This window comes from Vipera berus (assembly GCF_964194415.1).
Source record: "Vipera berus genome assembly, chromosome: 1".
Taxonomy (NCBI): domain Eukaryota; kingdom Metazoa; phylum Chordata; class Lepidosauria; order Squamata; family Viperidae; genus Vipera; species Vipera berus.
In genome coordinates this window covers 306,940,805-306,959,800 of record NC_138202.1, presented here as the reverse complement: position 1 = coordinate 306,959,800, position 18,996 = coordinate 306,940,805, and the positions used below count along the sequence as shown (strand labels likewise).

At 37.5% G+C, this 18,996-nt stretch overlaps 1 protein-coding gene across 1 annotated transcript in view; it reads right to left on the bottom strand.

Annotated features, from left to right (window-relative positions):
• NVL (nuclear VCP like) overlaps window positions 1-18,996 on the bottom strand; it is a 66,276-nt gene that overhangs the window by 12,438 nt on the left and 34,842 nt on the right. Inside the window, exon 20 of the mRNA XM_081332937.1 lies at window positions 3,310-3,386. Coding sequence (XP_081189063.1) covers window positions 3,310-3,386 — 77 coding nt within the window. The remainder of the gene's footprint in view (window positions 1-3,309; window positions 3,387-18,996) is intronic.

Here is an 18,996-nt window from a genome sequence, read left to right as displayed (position 1 = left end):
TATACTAAGACAAAAATCATTAAGAAGAAAACACAAAAATATAACCAAATAATTGCTAGTATTCGATGGTAACAGCCTGTTCCTTTAAGAAGTTGTTTGATAAGTGTATCTGTTATCTTATAATCTTGTTACTAGTTGCAAGATAGGCAGATAAACTTAAAAATGAATTACTAATTTGGAAATTCATCTAGAATTTCAGTCAAAAGTTGTGGTCATAAGTTGAGGTACCATGTGACATGACTCAATTTTACAATGGTCATAGAGCCAGTCACCATGGCCATTAAGCAAATCACATGGCTAAGTGAACCACATGTTAAGTGAATCCAGTATATTCAATAGGGTTGAATTCTATATTGCATTGGGATAACCTGGTAGACATTGTAAATGCTTGTAGCACAGATAAATGCTATTTTTCCACAGACCAATTGGCCTACTAAGTTCTGTAATAACTGAAATATCTGGGTCGCTGTAGATCCAAAATCAAAATCCATCCCAACTCTACAAATGAGCATAGCTGCAGCCAATTTCCTTCTCATTCTAGGTTGCCAATAAAGACATTAGATTATCAAGGGGCATGCCATAGGGTCATGTCATACCTCATGTGCCGTTTAACATTTTTATCTGCAGCTTGAATGACAGAGTTCAGACTTTGCAGACGACAGAAAAGTTGAAGGGGTGGATAATAAATAAGGGAGAGGAGATTCAAAAAGATCTAGAGTAACTGGAATGGGCTGAAATAAATAGAATGGAATTTAATACAACAAGAAGAGTTCTGCATCTGGGTGGGAAAAATATAAAGCACAAGGTTCAGCCATAGTTTCATTCCATACAGCATTAACCTTGTGAACTCTCAGGCTTCCTCCTTCCATTATATATTCAAGATGGACAGTATTTAGTATTTATTTGTTATGTATATGTAGGGTTGTGGGTCTATACATATGTTGTATATAGTATGTTTACGTATGTGTCATGTTTGTATTTCACTTTGAGAGCGGGCAACTAAATTTCGTTTTTGCTGTGTCCCATTGTGCCCACAGTAAAAAAAAATGACAATAAAGGTTATCTTATCTTATCTTATCTAAAGAGTAGTGAAGGATTGATCTGGCAGTAGCATATGTGAAAGAAAACTGAAGTCCTTGACAAGCGTGTGCTAAACATGATCTAGCAGAATTATGCTGATGCAATAAAGGAAATGCTATTTGGAAGTGCATTGATCAAACAACAGAATCTACATCATTGGAAGCAAATGCTCTACTTTATTCTATCCTGATCAGATCCCATTTGGGACACTGTGGCCGGTTCTAGACACCTCTAGTGAAAGAGGACAGTGACAAATTGGAATTAGTTCACAGGAGTGCTAGCAAGATGGTAAAGGTTCCGGAAAAAGCTCCATAAAGAACAGTTAAAGAATATGGTATATTTAGTTTACAAAAAAGGCATCAGAGAAAGATATCACAGCAATCTTCAAATCACTAGAATCACACTTCTCCCATAATATCCAAATAAAGATCAGGCTCACTGATACCAAACAGAGCCATTTTATAGTATAACAGTTATGGTGTTGGCCTAGAAACTAGGAGTTTTAATCTTGTTTTAGGCACAGAAGTCAGCTGGATAACCTTGGACCAATCACTCTGACTCAGCTTAATCCATCTCATGGAATGGTTCTTGAGAAAACAGAGGAAGGGAACATTAGACACACAGTTGCAGAAAATAAAGGGATATAAATCTAGTAAAGAAATGCATTAAAGCTCTGAGTCATTCTGAAATGAGTCAAGATATTCTCTATTCTCTAGAACTGAACCCAATGGAAAAGAGACAATTCTTTTTTCACACGATCCTTACAGTTGCTGATCTCTGAGTGATCCAGTGCTGAGGTTTTAAGTAAAAGGTAAAGGTAAAGGTTCCCCCGCACATGCATGCTAGTCTTTTCCAACTATAGGGGCCGGTGTTCATCTCTGTTTCAAAGCCGAAGAGCCAGCGCTTGTCCGAGGATGTCTCCGTGGTCATGTGGCCGGCATGACTAGACGCCAAAGGCACACGGAACGCTGTTACCTTCCCACCGTAGTGGTCCCTATTTTTCTACTTGCATTTTTACGTGCTTTCGAACTGCTAGGTTGGCAGAAGCTGGGACAAGTAACAGGTGCTCATTCTGTTTTAAGTTTTAAGTAGAGGTCTAATAATTTAATAATTGCCTCTTTTAAACAAGGAGGCCTTCTGTCCCACTCAAAACGTTATTAATGACAATCAACACTATTTTGTCTAAAGCTAACATTTATTTATTTATTTATTTATTAATGGGATTTATGTCCCGCCCTATCTCCCGAGGGACTCAGGGCGGCTAACAACAACAAAACTTAAAGGTCTCTGTACAGTAAATTAAAAATAAAATTTGAAATAAATTAAAATAAATTAAAGAATAGAGTTAGAATTGTAAATATAATTAAAATCCCTGTCAGTCTAGGTCAGCCAGGTGGAAAAGGAGTGTTTTGAGGCCGCGGCGAAAGGACTGGAGATCTTGGGCCATCCGAAGCTCAGGGGGGAGCTGGTTCCACAGGGCTGACGCTCCCACAGAGAAGGCTCTTCCCCTGGGGGTCGCAAGCCGACATTGTCTAGCCGACGGTACCCTGAGGAGGCCTTCTCTGTGTGAGCGTACTGGGCGATGGGAATTCGTTCCCGGCAGCAGATGGTCCTGCAAGTATCCTGGGCCTAAGCCATGTAGGGCTTTAAAGGTAAGAACCAGCACCTTAAATCTGCCAATAGATTAACCTGTACAATAAAAATGAAGTTTAAAAATGCAATGGTTTTACTGAATTATTTTTTTCCTCAAAACAGCATGGAGAGCAGGCTATACTTGATTTAATAAATGCTTCTGCCATAGTTTGATACCAATTTAATGAAATAAATATACATAGAAGTCTATAATGGAAGCAAGGAAATATGACCTAAAGGCCAGGCTACTTTCAAGGATTTTATTTTTAAAAAAAGATTGAGGATGTAAGAGGTGAAAAGCTAAGAAATCTCTGCACTTATATTTGTTTCTAATTTTGAGCACTACATGTTTATAATACAAGCAAAATCTACAACCATGTTGAAAGATTCAATATAAGTGTAAGTAAAGTGCAGATTCTACTAATGCAGCCTTGTACATGAATAATACATATATCATCCTGTGACTCACATGTTCTGCTGGAAATGATCCTTCTTCCCTGCAATTAACCAAACTATTAATTCTGAACAAGTCTGTTCCAAAGCATACACATTCCTTTATCTGCTTTCAAAACTGATTCCAAATAGGATACTACTCACGTAAAACAATCACAAGAGGGATTGTAAGCAATTTCTTCCAGGTGGACATCAATATCAAGTGGGGGTAGAGTTCCATCCTGTAACCATAAAAAGACATTCAATGACTTTGATACTTATGAGAAATCACACTGATTATTTAGTTTATATATAAGATTTCTGAGTTGCATTTTGAATGTGAAAGCTTCCCAAAGAGACCAATAATTCAAGATAAGAAGTTAAGTTTACAGATGTTAAACCATCACAGCTAGCAAGTTTTAAAGCAAGAGAAAAATAACATTCTATTTTGAAAATAACCATTGGAAAAAAATGTCATCATACAACAGTGAAGTTGAACAAAACAACTAGTAACAATATAAATGGAAGAGAACTATATTCCTCTGAGAGAGTTTCATTGCTGGAATACTTCACTGAAAAGGCCCTGTTCCATATGGCCAACAGTAGCACTAGTGGAGGTGGGTGGTGGACAAATTGATGAAAGCAGTGTTGGGCTGTTGTGATGAAGCCCCACTCCATGTGTATTGTACATATGACATATGCATGAGTGTCCTCCATTTATATTTTTTAAAATAAAATAAACCTAATTATTTCCCAAGAAATTTCCCATTGGGACAACCTAGTCGTACCATTAATGTTACAAGAAATTATTTATGAAAGCGGCTACTGATGCAGATTGATTTTTGATAAAATGATATTATGACTTTTATGGAAATGGAACGCATAAATATTCGTGTTCAAGTCAGTGTTGACTCCTGGTAACTGCCTAGACTTGTCCCTGCAGTTTACTTGACAAGATGTTTCAGAAACGGTTTGCCACTGCTTCCTTCTTAAGGCCGAGAGAGCACAGGGTCACCAAATTAGTTTCATGCCCAAGAATTCAAAGTATCATAATTTATAGCCCAATGCCTTAGTCAATAAATTAAACTGTTTCTTTCATGTTGCCGGTAACATATATTTAGTGAGGCTTGCATGAAACATAAATCTCCCGCCTTGTTTCAGGAACTGTATACAGCAGTAATAGAGAAACTGAGCAAAGTTCCAACTAGTTGTACTGGTTATTGTTCAATATCTTTCTTAGATGCAGATAATAAATTTTTGATTATAACCTTAGTACAGAGGTTATTTCCTTCTTTAGCTTACTTTGCACAATCCAGTTTTATTAAAAAAAATCTAACATCTTGTAATAGCAGGCAGTTGGTAAATGTTTTTTGCAATTCAATTTGAGAAATTTGATCTAGTTTTCTGGCATCTAGCAGCTGAAAAGGCTTTGGATATTTTTTGAACATGTTTAAGAAAAAAAATGGATTTACCTCTGTTTTTATAAACCAGTTAAGAATAGAGTATTAAAGTCCCTTGGCTAAGTTTATCACGAATGGTATAATTTTTCGCTTACTGATACATTGTGGAACTCAAGAAGGCAGTCCTTTATCTTTTATTTAATTTGGTTCTGGAACTATTGGCCTCCAAAATTCTTCAAGATCGGATCCAAGATCATTGCTCCCAAGTCTTATTAGATATATTTTCATACGAGAGGAGGTTGTAACTTTCCAACTTACATCACCTGATTTATAGATTGACTCCAATTTTTGAATGGAATGAGACTAATTTAAGAAGGAATAAATATTAATATGGGCACAAATTATATGACCTCTGAAAATCTGTCAAATACTTGGTTCAAATTCTTTAAAAATTCAATTTCTTAAGATTTATATGGCCACCCAACTCATTCATTTTAATCAGCATGCCACCATTTTTCCTGCTTTAAAAGTAGCAAAATATATTTGGAAGATACTAGAATGAGTGTTAAGCTTGATCTTGGTTCTTATGACAAACTAACTCTTTGGGATAATCATAATTTTAATATGGAAGCCATTTTTTAGGATGTAGGCAAAAATATTTAGATGAATTGATCTTTAAAAGTTTTTTAAAAGGATTGCATCACTAAAAAAGGAATTTGGATTGTCTGAAATAGCTTAGCTGTAACATACCCAAATTAAAATGTTTGTTGATTACTGAATTTGGGTTTGGTACATTGGCAACCTTCTAAGTTATAAGGTATATGGAAAATATCTCAGAGGAACTTAAAACTACAGTGCATTTATTCAAAGTGTTGAAGAGGATTTTGAAGATAAACATTGGTAATTTACAAGAAATCTGGAACTAAGAACTGGAATATCCTATTTTACTTTTTAAAAAACCTGACTTTCTAAGGAATAGAATTCTAAGGTCTTATAAATTTAGAATAGGATTCTAATTGAAATTTAGAATTGAATTCTAGGGACTTATAACTTTAAAATGGAACTAATTTATTAAAAAAAACTTTCATGTTTACTGGACATCCCTGTGGTTGTTTAAGAAACATTGGCTATCAGACTTTTTCTGCTGGAGATGTTTAAAAGAATTAACACATATTATTTGGGCTTGGTCTTTATTTTGGTTTAAAGATGGGGATGTAAAGTTAAATTATACCAAAAGCATTTTGTAGGAGCAATGCTATAATTATCTACACTCCTGAGCTATGAGTCTGAACTCATGGAAGAAGTACAGGGAATCCTTCTTTAATGACTACTAGTTCAATGACCGTTCAATTTTATGATAAGTATGATAATTAGTGATAATTCAAAAGTTCTGGCTGTTGCAGGATCTTTACAGTCATGTAATGTTCCCTGCCAGTTTTCCATAAACAAAGTCAATGGGAAGTTGGCAGAAAGTCAGAAGCCTAGGTCTAGATGATCTGACATAAAGCGCAGAGGGTAGGGCTCTTGAATGGTTATCTCTTCAGATCTTTGTAGTTCTGAACAGTATGCATAGAGGAAGTCTCTAACTGAAAGATTAAATCTGGCTTTCTAATTAAAAGTTTATTCCATGCAGCTGATGGGACTTGTTTTAGATAGAGATTGGGTAATAAATGCCATAGGCAAAATTCTTGCCTCTGCAGGTTTTTCTACCAATATAATAAATGATGGAGAACCTCTGGTCCATCGGCTGAATTTGGTTGGCCAACCCTTCTCATGTCATTTTTGAAAAACAAGCAAGCAATTGCTTTAAGACATTGGCAGTGTCTTAATGCAAAGAATTCCTGTTATTTAATTCCTTAGGGTCTCTATTACTCCTCTTTTTACACACAGAAAGAGATTCCCTGCTATGCTGTGAGAGGAATAGTGTTGAGGGACAGAGTTTCCAAGGATTTTGGAGAAGAAAAGCTGCTCCTCATGTCATAGAGAATTGAAAATGATATTTTAACATAAAGAATAATTCTAATTAAAATAAATAATCAACTTACTCCTTGCATGATTAGGCCAGTGAAAAAACCACTTCTCCCATCCTAGTTAAGGGAGAGGAGCATTAGGAGATCAAAAAGATCCTTGACTCCGGATATCACAAGGGAAAAAAAATTACAATAGTTCTGTGGAAAGGTTACCTGTTAGCAGACGCTGAGTGGGTGGCTGCTCCAGATATGAAGGCAGCAGGCAAGTTAAGAAGTTTCAAACTAGGTACCCTCAACGGCCCCAATAAGGAATGTAGTAATAGTACAGCTTAAGTAATAATGTGTATGTATTTTTATTGTTGTTTCCAGTCTACCCTTCTTCTGGGGGGTCGGCATGACAACACTGACTCGTACTTTCACCTACATTTTGCTTCATTTGCAGCTTGACAGAAAAAGGGAAAGGGGTGGAATGGAATGCAAGGGAAGGGGGGAATGGCATCCAAGCATCCATCAGCTCTCATGAGACATTGCTTCCATCTCGGACACAGAACAGATGTCTGAGCATAGCTGACTCATTCCCAAAATGAACAGAAGTGATTGGTGGACATACTGGACGGGGTGGCCCATAAGGGGGAATTAACTATGCTTGCTTTTGCACAGGAAATCCACAACTGGTTTCACTTCTTCTGTGCCAATGTGGTTTATTCATTAAAGTTTTATAGTCTTGGTAAAATAATGTCCCAGGAGTTTCTTTTTCTGGATTCGCCAACTGGACAGTTGCCACCATTGTTGTAACTAAAAATGGCTGCTAAACAAGGCAGTTGCTAAATAAGGATTATCTGTAAGCCATGCTATAAACACTGACTCTCATTTACAGTTGCAAGAAAAAGTATGTGAACCCTTTGGGATTATGTGGAGTTTTGCATGAATTGGCCATAAAATGCGCTCTAAACGTCATGTAAGTCACAACAATAGAAAAACACAGTCTGCTTAAAATAATACTACACAAACATTAGCTGTTGTCATGTTTTAATTGAACATAAGATGGAAACATTCACAGTGCAGGGTGGAAAAAGTATGTGAATCCCTAGCCTAATGACTTCTCCAAGAGCTAATTGGAGCTAGGAGTGAGCCAACCTTGACTCCAATCAGTGTGATGATATTGGATGTGTCGCTGACAGCTGTCCTGCCCTTTAAAAACACACACCTGTTTTGGGTTTACTGGTCTCAAGAAGCACTGTCTGATGTGAACCATGCCTCACAGAAAAGTGCTCTCAGAAGACCTACGATCAAGAATTGTTGACTTGCATGAAGCTGGAAAGGGTTACAAAAGTATCTCCAAAAGCCTTGATGTTCATGTGTCCACGGTAAGACAGACTGTCTACAAATGGAGAAAGTTTAGCACTGTTGCTACTCTCCCTAGGCGTGGTCGTCCTGTAAAAATGACTGTAAGAGCACAGTGCATAATGCTTAATGAGGTAAAGAAGAATCCAAGAGTGTCAGCTAAAGACCTACAGAAATCTCTGGCACATGCTAACATTTTTGTTGACACATCTACAATAAGGAAAACATTAAACAAGAATGGAGTACATGGGAGTACACCACGGAGGAAGCCATTGCTGTCCAAAAAAAATATTGCAGCACCTTTGAAGTTTGCAAAAGAGCACCTGGATGTTCCACAGCACTACTGGCAAAATCTCCTGTGGACAGATGAAACCAAAATTGAGTTGTTTGGGAAAAACATGCAACACTATGTGTGGAGAAAAAAAGGCACAGCACACCAACATCAAAACCTCATCCCCATTGTAAAACATGGCGGAGGGAGCATCATGGTTTGGGGCTGCTTTGCTGCCTCAGGGCCTGGACGGATTGTTGTCATTGATGGGAAAATGAATTCCAGAGTTTATCAGGACATTTTGCAGGAAAACGTATGACCATCTGTCCGCCAACTGAAGCTCCGCAGAGAATGGGTGATGCAACAGGACAATGACCCAAAGCATACAAGTAATTCAACAAAACAATGGCTTCAACAGAACAGAATACGCCTTCTGGAGTGGCCCAGTCAGAGTCCTGACCTCAACCCGATTGAAATGCTGTGGCATGACCTTAAGAGAGCAATTCACTCCAGACATCCCAAGAATATTGCTACACTGAAACAGTTTTGTGAAGAGGAGTGGTCCAAAATTATTCCAGATCATTGTGCACCTCTGATCTGCAACTACAGGAAACGTTTGGTTGAGGTGGTTGCTGCCAAAGGAGGGTCAACCAGTTATTAAGTCCAAAGGTTCACATACTTTTTCCACCCTGCACTGTGAATGTTTCCATCTTATGTTCAATTCAAACATGACAACAGCTAATGTTTGTGTAGTATTATTTTAAGCAGACTGTGTTTTTCTATTGTTGTGACTTACATGATGTTTAGAGCGCATTTTATGGCCAATTCATGCAAAACTCCACGTAATCCCAAAGGGTTCACATACTTTTTCTTGCAACTGTATACACAAAATATGAACCACATTGGCTGGATTCTCTCCTCCGGCTAAGCCATATTATCATAGGCCTTCTTTTAGTTGCTAAGGGTTAGGTATGCCCCTTCCAGGACCTGCTAAGTAGTGGGGCCATGCTGTATGTAATACATGGGGAAAAGTTTGTTTTGTTAAAAATGAGATAGGTTTATTTTAGCAATCATGTTTGCTTAGGAGATGCAAAGAGTACACATTATTTCTAAATTGTGGAACATCAGAGGACAGGTTCTGGCCTCCTACTATATGGCATTTTTTCAATAATTCGAAGAATATTTACATATCCCTCTCAATCTCTTTTTCAAAGGTTTTCTTTTGTAACATGTTCATTCTTGTAATTCTTCTGTGAATCTGGTCTAGTTTGTGTGAACCCTTCTTAAAAGTGTTAATTTAACTATGTACAAGAAACTAACCAATACAGAATAAACTGGTGCTACTTCTTATTGATAAGCCTAAGACTCATGTTCTTTTTTTTCAACCATATTTATTTTCTACCTCAGAAGAGCCAAGAAATTCTATTATCAATTTTCATGAGTCATGATCAGACAAGGTTCCAGAAAGAGGACTTTCACTCCTGAGGCCACAGGCCACCACACTTGGCCTGCTTAGCACAATATAAACATCAAGTTTGTTTTTCCTTCAGCTCTGTTCCATCTGGCACAAAGAAGTATTTGTGATGGCCAACATGAGATGGATATAATTTGTGCAATATTTATGCAGTTCTTGTTCCCATCAGAAGAGAGAACCCACATTCAATAGACAATGCCATAATTTATGAAGTCTGTTGGCCTTTCTCCATATGTGTTGTAAGTTGCATAGTGGCAAATCTATGCAATTAAAAAACAAGCAGTACATGAAGTACTGAATGTTCATGACATTTATATTTCAATGCTGACATTTGCCACCAAAAGTTAACTTATTATATAACTTTAGTTTCACCCTCTCATCAGCTTCAGCAATTATTAACAATGCAATCTGAGGAACCCTCTGTCCTTTTAAACATGAGAGGACAGTATGATTCTCTAAATGAGCTTTGGATTCTCTAAATGAGCTACAACAAGTTTTATTAATTTTCCAGTTTTACATCCAAATATTTAGAAAGTAGCGTGGTGATTGGGTAATCAATAGTCCAATAACAAAATCTTTTGTACATATCTCAGGTTATATCATCAAAAATTCCCTCTCTATTTCCCTTATTATATCACATTCAAGCTAGTACATTTCTAGTTATAGCATGTTCAACTAAGACTGTTATCAATATATTTTTACTTATAAATATCCATATCCTGTTTTTAAATTTTACCTAATTTCAATTGCAGTATTCCAATTTAACCTTTAATATCCATGGTATTTAGATTTTGGGTAACCCAAATTTCCTTTATTTCACTACATAATAATTGTCATATCTAAAATGCACATATTACTTACTTAAATACATTATTTTATTTCACAAATATGTTCTATTTCTCACCCTAGTACCTCATCACTTACTAATAAAATATCCTTTATTATCTCAATCCATCTTCCATATTATACCGGTAATTCAAAACTATGTTCTAATAACTGATTTTCATTTCCCTTATAAATCTATCTGGCCCTCTCAATTCCTGGCAAATAGATGGGGAAGAAATGGAGGTAGTGACAGATTTTATTTTCCTGTGCTCCAAGATCACCGCAGATGGGGACTGCAGCCAAGTAATTAAAAGATGCTTGCTCCTGGGGAGGAAAGCAATGGCAAATCTAGACAGCACACTAAAAAGCAGAGACATCACCCTGCCAACAAAAGTTTGTATAGTCAAGGCTATGGTCTTCCCAGTTGCAATGTATGGCTGTGAAAGTTGGACCATAAGAAAGGCTGAGCGCCAAAGAATTGAGGCCTTTGAACTATGGTGCTGGAGAAGACTCCTGCGAGTCCCTTGGACTGCAAGGCGTTCAAACCGGTCAGTCCTAGAGGAGATCAACCCTGAATGCTCTTTAGAAGGCCAGATCCTGAAGTTGAAACTCAAATACTATGGCCACCTAATGAGAAGGAAGGACTCACTGGAGAAGAGCCTAATGCTGGGAAAGATTGAGGGCAATAGTAGAAGGGGACGACAGAGAATGAGGTGGCTGGATGGAGTCACTGAAGCAGTAGGCATGAGCTTAAATGGACTCCAGAAGATGGTAGAGGACAGGAAGGCCTGGAGGAACGTTGTCCATGGGGTCGCGATGGGTCAGACACGACTTTGCAACAACAAACAACAACAACAATCTTTTAAAGTCTCCCCGTAGCCCATTAAGTGGAATTTTAAGCTCTTCCATCATAAATCAAAAGATCTCATTTCTTAAATCTAACTCTGGTTTTCTTTTTGTGCCAAGCAGGCTTCCATACCAGTGCCTTTAAATCCTCAGGTGGATCTCCCTTCATTCCCACTTGAATCATGGGAGACCAACCAGTTATCAATTTTTCAAAGGAACTGGCCCCTTTGTAATCATTAACTTGTTGCCCTAGTAGTTCAAATCTCCATATTTGGTTTAGTATATTTGTCGTCAGTTCAGTCTGGTCGTCTTCTTCCTCAGGTTTCATCTGGTTTAAGTAAAAAGTCGTGTCCAATGTTGTGATTGTTGCTTGGTTGTCTAGGTTTTCAGTATGCTGTACTTGTTGATCCTTAGCACCCTTCATCTTAGCATTGCTTTCTTCCACTTCTGTTGCTTTTTGGATTGTAGGTTTTTTAGTTACAGTCAGGGTTTGGCTGTCAAAGTTCTCAGTAGATTGTACTTGTTCTTTAAAGTCCTCTGTCTTGATATTAATTTCTTCCTCTTCTGTTGCTTTTTGGATTGTAAGTTCTTCAGTTGGAAGCAGGGCTTCATTTTGTAAATTTAAGGTGGCACCTTTGTCTTTCAGTCTGGATTTCATTACCTCAGTAGCTTCAAGGATTTTTTCAAGTATAGTTAATTTGTTGGTAGTATTCCTCCATTTCTATCATGTTTACAGATAGTCTTTTAGTGGAGGCTATTTTTCACCTCCACTATTCCTAGGGGTTGTTTTCACCGCCTAGCTGTTTCAGGTTCTTATCTCTTTTATATAGTACAAGTCTAGGCTGTAAACAGGTCTAGGCTGTAAACAGGAAAGGTCTAGGCTGAAAACAGGTCTCACAGTCAAAGAAATTCACTTGCTATAACAGGCCTTGCCATAAGATGTCCCTGATAGCATGTAAAGTCTTTTTCCAAACTCAAATTAGGTTTTTATCCAGTTTAAAAAGATTCCCCCCCCAGCTTTTAACAAGTAGATAAAGTAATAGGTTCCCGTAAAAATAGGAACTTTTTGGGACCCCAAATATCCAAAAACTGCAAGTCCAATTATTTAGTTGTTTAGTTTAGTTGTTTTTTCTTTTCTTTCCAAAAGCTTTGTTTCCCCAAGGTAGACAAACGCCGCTATTTTAAAGGGGGGGGGGGAGAAAGAAATTTCAGGAAGCTTTTACAGGAAGGTAGTTGGGATAGATATAAGAAAGGTAAGGTAAGCTCTTACCCAATTCCTCCGCAGTGCTTTCGTTGTGCTTGGTGGTAATTTTGGCTTTCAGCTGGTACGGCTTAGTGATCGGCCATGTTGATCACTGATCTTTTCTCTGTCGGTCCAAAGGAGCTGCCCCAGATCAAACGGAAGGGCTACTGCCCTTCTGCGATTCGTCGGGGGTCCTCATGGTCGTCGCCCCTCCAGGGTGATTTTCGACCCTTTTCAGGGTCTCTCAACGGAGGAAAAACCGGACGGCAGAGAGAGCGATCTCCCTGCATGTCCACCAGTGCCGCGATCACAAACTGGAAGCCAGGTTTGGATGATTTCTTGACAGCTGGTTATAAACATAAATTTATGCTCACATTGAGGAATACTTGGAATAGGTTTGGAATATTTGGAATAGGTTTTCAGAAAATCAGGTTCATTCAGCCAAGATAAAACAACTTGCAGTCTTGAACTTGCCAGGATTAATACATGACAATACAATGGGGGAGTGCAATCTCTGGATTGCAGTCTCTAAGATCTCTGGTCCCATTTGTGCTCCAAGAGTCCCCCTACACTTGAGATAAAACTCATTCAGTCCTGAAATCACTGAACAAGCAGGATATAAATGAAATAAACAAAAAATGTTTAGTAAATATGTTTGTGGAATAATTGCAGTAAATACATAATAATATTGAAAAAACATCCAATGATTGAGTACAGGAAATTGCACCATCCATCTGATCTTTCAATTCAGCGATTAAAACACACCCATTTAGGCTTCCAGTTCCGGATCGCGGAGCGGCCAGATGCATGAGGAGAACTCTCTTCACGTTGTCTGGATTTCTTTCACTAGGGGACCCCTGTAAAGGGGTCGAAAGTCACCCTGGAGGGGCGACGAGCAGGGTAGAGGTCCCTCTGGTTGACAGTGGTAGGGCGGTGGCCCTCCTGTTGGCTTGGAGCAGCTTTCTGAACCAATGAAGAAAGGATCAGCCACTCTCATGGCTGAAGCCAAACTCACAAGCAAGCACTTGAAAGCACAGTGGAAAAACTGGGTGAGACCTGCCTTCTCTTTGTCCTAATTGTTTGCCTTTTCCTGTTAAAAGCTTCCTGAATCTGCTTCCCCCTGTGAGGAGAGAGGGAAGGGATTTTTTCCCCCACCCTGCTTAATGGCGGTGTCTGATTACGTCGGGATAAAAAAGAAAACCTTGAAGAAAATAATACTATTTAATTAGATTTACTTCCTTTCTATTTTTGGCGATCCAAAACTCCTATCTTTACAGAAACTGGCTATTCTACCTATCTGATTAAAAAAAAGGAAGAAAACACAGAAAAGAACTACTTAAAAGGACTCAAAACTGATAAATTTATTCTGTCTGAAAAGGATTTTAAGATTTGGGTTAGAAACGTAAAATTTACACAAGCCCAAAATTTAAGAGAGAATTTTTATAAAATGTTTTATAGGTGGCACTTAGACCCTAAAAAACTAGCAAGTATGTATCCGAACTGCCAGTCCAAATGTTGGAGGTGTGGTTGTGAGGATGCAACGTATTTTCACATATGGTGGACTTGTAAAAAAAGTCAAAGCTTTTTGGATTAAAATTTGGTGGAATATGCAAAAGATATTTAAGAAAAAAATAAGGTTTTCTCCGCAGTTGTTTTTGTTGGGTATTATTACAGACTTTACTGTTATAGTTACTAAATTGATGTTGAATTTAATTACGGCAGCAAGACTTTTAGTAGCGCAATATTGGAAGAAGGAGGAACTGCCCACTATAGAAGAGTGGACTTTGAAAGTTTCTAATCTGGCGGAAATGGCAAAGATTTCAGCATATTTGAAAGAACAACCGCAACAGAGATATATTGTGGAATGGAGAAGATGGATTGAATATATTCAGAATAAATATGGGACTAAAAAGTTTCATTTAGCATTTGAATAAGTAGTGGTTTTATATGACGTATTATTAGTTATTAGTTATTTGTTAGTAATATAGTTATGACTATGGAGAGTTAAAGTACAATAGAATTTAATGTTTTATTTTTGTTGTTAGCATATTTTAGCTTAAGTTTGTGAGCTTATACCCTGTATTCAGCTCTGGGAAGTCGGGGAGGGGGAAGGGGAGGGGAGGGTTGGGGGAGGGGAAGGGGGGAGGGAGTCTTTTCTATTTAAAAAATGTACTGTAAAACTTTTCAATAAAAAAAGGACTTTAAGTACTCTGGGGACATCTTGTGGCCAAACCTGATATAGCAAGTGAATATTATTGGCAAATAAACCTGTTTATATTTTGGAACTGCCCTTGACATTATCAGCTAAAGATAATGTCTGGAGATGAACTTAAGACTTTTGGAGGTGAACATTTACTGACTTTTGTTTAAGAATTAGCCTCCACCAAGGACTATTTACAACTGTTTTAAAATGGAGAGTGATCAGCCACAAACCTCGCTTGACTATAAGCTCATATTAGAAACAATTCATAAAGTTACTGAGATATTTATCTCCAGACTGGAAAATTTAGGTGCCAACTCCAAGTTACAAACTGAAACCCAGACTTCAGCTAAAGAATTTACAACTCAGAATATGACAAAACTGGAACAAATTACTATTGAGACAGAGGAACACAAGGAACAACAAGATATTGAAAAAACTAATACCAAAAACCTGACTCTATCCAAAGAACCAACAACTTTAAAAGTACAAGGAACTATTACTAGGACAATTAACCTTAAGGACCAACAACAAACTATGGGAAAACTTAATACTCAAGTCTTGACTTCATAAAAAGAGCCTACAACTCCAGAAGTATACTATGTGCAAGATAGTGATGCTAACATAGAGGATGTGGAAGATCAACAAAGACAGTTTCCTGAAAGCCTGGATAGCCAAGCACTAACTACAAAATTGGATAAGACTCTCTACTTAAAGCAGATGAGCCCAGATGGAAGAGGAATCCAGACCGAACTGAAGATAAAGTCTTTAGAGCAAATACAGAGACTGGAACTAACAGAGCAACAACATAATGGTTATAAATGGTTTGGTTTTTGTGGATCACTGATGTCTAGATGCTCTTCTTCGATTCAAATAATATGTATTGGAGCGAAGGGAGACCTATCTGGCAGTTTAAAGGCTTTGGTCTGGAAACCTTATTGGTAAAAAAAAAGAAAGCTAGAGTTAGATTTAAAAAGTGAGTTCTTAAGAGAACCATTAAAGGCTACTCCTTTAGTAATCAGTGATCTATCAGGATCTAAAATAGAAAATGTTTATGAGATAGAACTAGAATGTGTCTATGTATCTATTAGGCTTATTTTAGACACTAATCTGTACACTGACATAATGGAAATTTGGCTTATGGATCCCACATTTGATGTTAAAAGACATTTGAATATTCTAATTAAGAATTAGCTAAAATTTAAAACTGAATCTGGTTATGTATAAGTAGATGTAGATTGATAAACATAGGCTATGGTCCTATCAGTAACGTGTGATGTATTAGGATGTGAAATAGACAATGTTTATTAGGTAGAGCATAGCTACTCAGCCATTGTGTGTATGTTAGATGCTACAGTTTTTGGTGCAATGAAATAAGGGAAATTTGAGTTGTGAATATTATTTGGGATGTTAAAAGCTAAATCTGAATACTATAATTAAAATCAAAATTAGGTAAAATTTAATAACAGGACATAGATATATCTCAGTGAAATTGGATTGGCAAATTTTTTAACTGACCATGCTATTTTTAGAAACTCATTAGTTTAAACTTGTTGTATGAAATGTTAAGGAAAATAGAGAAAGATGTTTTGATAATGTAACCTGAATTATGTACTGAAAACTCTGTTACTGAATCTCTGATTACCCAGTCACCATGATGCTTTCTAAATATGTAGATTTTAAATGAAAAACCAATAATACTTGTTTTTTTAAAAAACAGACCCATTTAGATGCTCAATCAAAACTTTTGTATATGCTGCCATTTAGATGCTATCTATGTAGATACTATACCGGTACTTCGCAGAGGTTGCCTGAAAACTAGTCAAGGGAACCCTAAAATGACAAATGCTTTACTCTGTTAAATCAGTACCATATCAAAAGATTCACTGTTATTTAAAAGAAAATATTGAAGCCGAAAACCTATGTACAATGAATTCAGTAGGATTTAGTAATTTAAAGTCAACAAGGTATATTACTCTATTTTCAAACTAGTCTTAAAAAGTCACAATATAGCTAATAGTGAATCACAAATTTTGGTTTGGACATTGGTGTTAAGACAAAGAATTAGATTCAAGGGGAGGGGAAGATGGCCAAGAATTAGTTACCTCTATTACTGCAGTTTGGAGAATTTTCAGTTCAGCAAAGCAAATTGCTAGGAGCAAAACTGCTACCTCCACAGCTTTTGCTTTGTACTATTATACAAAATTTTGTTTGGAGTTACTATCTGACAACCATACGTTGATATAGTTTTAATCACACTGCCAACTACATATGTCATCCTGTTACAGAAAAAAACCCTCTTCTCCATAAGGGAAATTAGAAACTTGCTTCCTGACTACCTGAAAATGAGAATTTGAGTGAATAAGAGTGGAATTTGTTTAGAGTTGGCAGAAATGATGTAGCCAGTAGATCTGTAAAGCTTACACAGCAACAAGGATCAGAATGGGCTACTGATTTCCCTTCTCTATTGTGATTCCTCGCCAGCCAGTGGATCCGGCAGCTGAGTCTGAGGAATCAGATGAAGAGGAGGGGCCTGGAGTGACATTAGAGTCAGAGGAAGGCTCTGAGAAGCTCCAAGACTTACAGTCAGACAAGGAGCCTGGCCCCTCTACTCGTGCTGAGACATAGCTATGCTGGGAGCCTGAGTTGGACAGCGATGAGGAACAGCTGGGACAAATTCCGGATGCACGAATGCGCAGACAGGAGAAACAAGTGGGACAGAGGAATGCAATGGATGGGGTGGCTCCAAAGGCATTAGGAAGCCACGCCTTGGCTGAATTATAAAAGGAGGAGGTGTGGGAGGTGCTGGTTGCTGAAGGCAGCCGTTCGTACTGAGGATTAAGTTTCTGTGGACTGTGTTTGCCTTGGACATTGACTCAGGTCTGTGAGAATAAAAGGGGTTAATTATCTTTCTCTTTAATCAATGAAGCAGTCAGCAGTACATCCCCACATCTTCCCTATTTATTTCTTAAAACTGCTTTAGTTTCCCAGATGTCCCTTTCTCTTGTTGAAAAAGATGTAGTTACATTCTGTACACATTACTTAGGAAAAAGTTGCAAAGTAAAGAGAAAGACTTATTCTTAGGCAAATAGAGAGCCTTGGTGGAGCAGTGGGCTAATGCCTCCTTAAGTAACACCAGCTGCCTGCAATTAGTGCAGGTTCGAGTCCCACCAGGCTCAAGGTTGACTCAGCCTTCCATCCTTCCGAGGTAGGTAAAATGAGGACCCAGATTGTTGGGGGCAATAAGCTGATTTTGTAAAAATGCCGCTGTGGGGGGGGGGGCAAAGCCCTAATAAGCAGGCATATACATAGAATGAAGGCTATTGCTAAGCACATTGATTTGTGCTTTAGATTGTAAGCCGCCCTGAGTCTTCGGAGAAGGGCGGGATATAAATGGGATTAAAAAAAATATATACAAACAAATGCAATCTTAACATTATCTTCCTTTCTTCTTTTAACTTTAGCCTTTCTGTGGCTATTTACAAATTCTTTCTTTCACTCTTTTCACATTTGGCTTAATTTCCAGTCTCTTATCCCTCTCACCTTGTTTTCCCTTTTTACCTCTACACATTTTTACGTCCTTCTGAATTTGCTAGGGTTTTAACTTGACTGTTAAACATCTTTTACTTAGGCATTTTAGATCTAAATAAAAAAATGTTTAGACCGTTTGTCTAAAATGTGGTGTAGTGGTTAATGTGTTAAGAAAGCAGGATTTGGCCTATCTTCAGCCATGATAGCTTAATGGGTTACTTTTGGCCAGTTGCTCTTGCTCAGAGCACCCTACCTCGCAGAGCTTCTGTTGTGAGAAAAATTAGTGAAAGGAGTGTTACCTACACCACTAACATATTCAGTACAAAAGGTGTGATATAAATCAAATAAATAAATACATAAAAAGGATGTTATGATAGCATCTTAATTTTCCATCTCTCTCTCTTTTTTCAGTCTATTATTGCTGTTAGGTTGTTAAAGATACAATTCCCTCACAACTGAGACAAAAAATACGAATATTGTAGTTTGATAACACCCAATTCAATGTTTGATTAATCTCTGCATATTTGTACAGTGTTAAGAATGAGTTATATTAAAATTCCAGTCTGTAGTAAGTAAATTTTGTGCTTTTCTAGAACTACATAACTAGAGAAAAAGTAATGATAACCTTTCCCATCTTATTTATTAAATACCTATGTCACTCATCTCGCTAACAAGATGTTTGGAATCATTCCTACTGGACAGAATAGGAAATATATTTGAATAAATGTAGGTGTTGCCTAGTTTCACA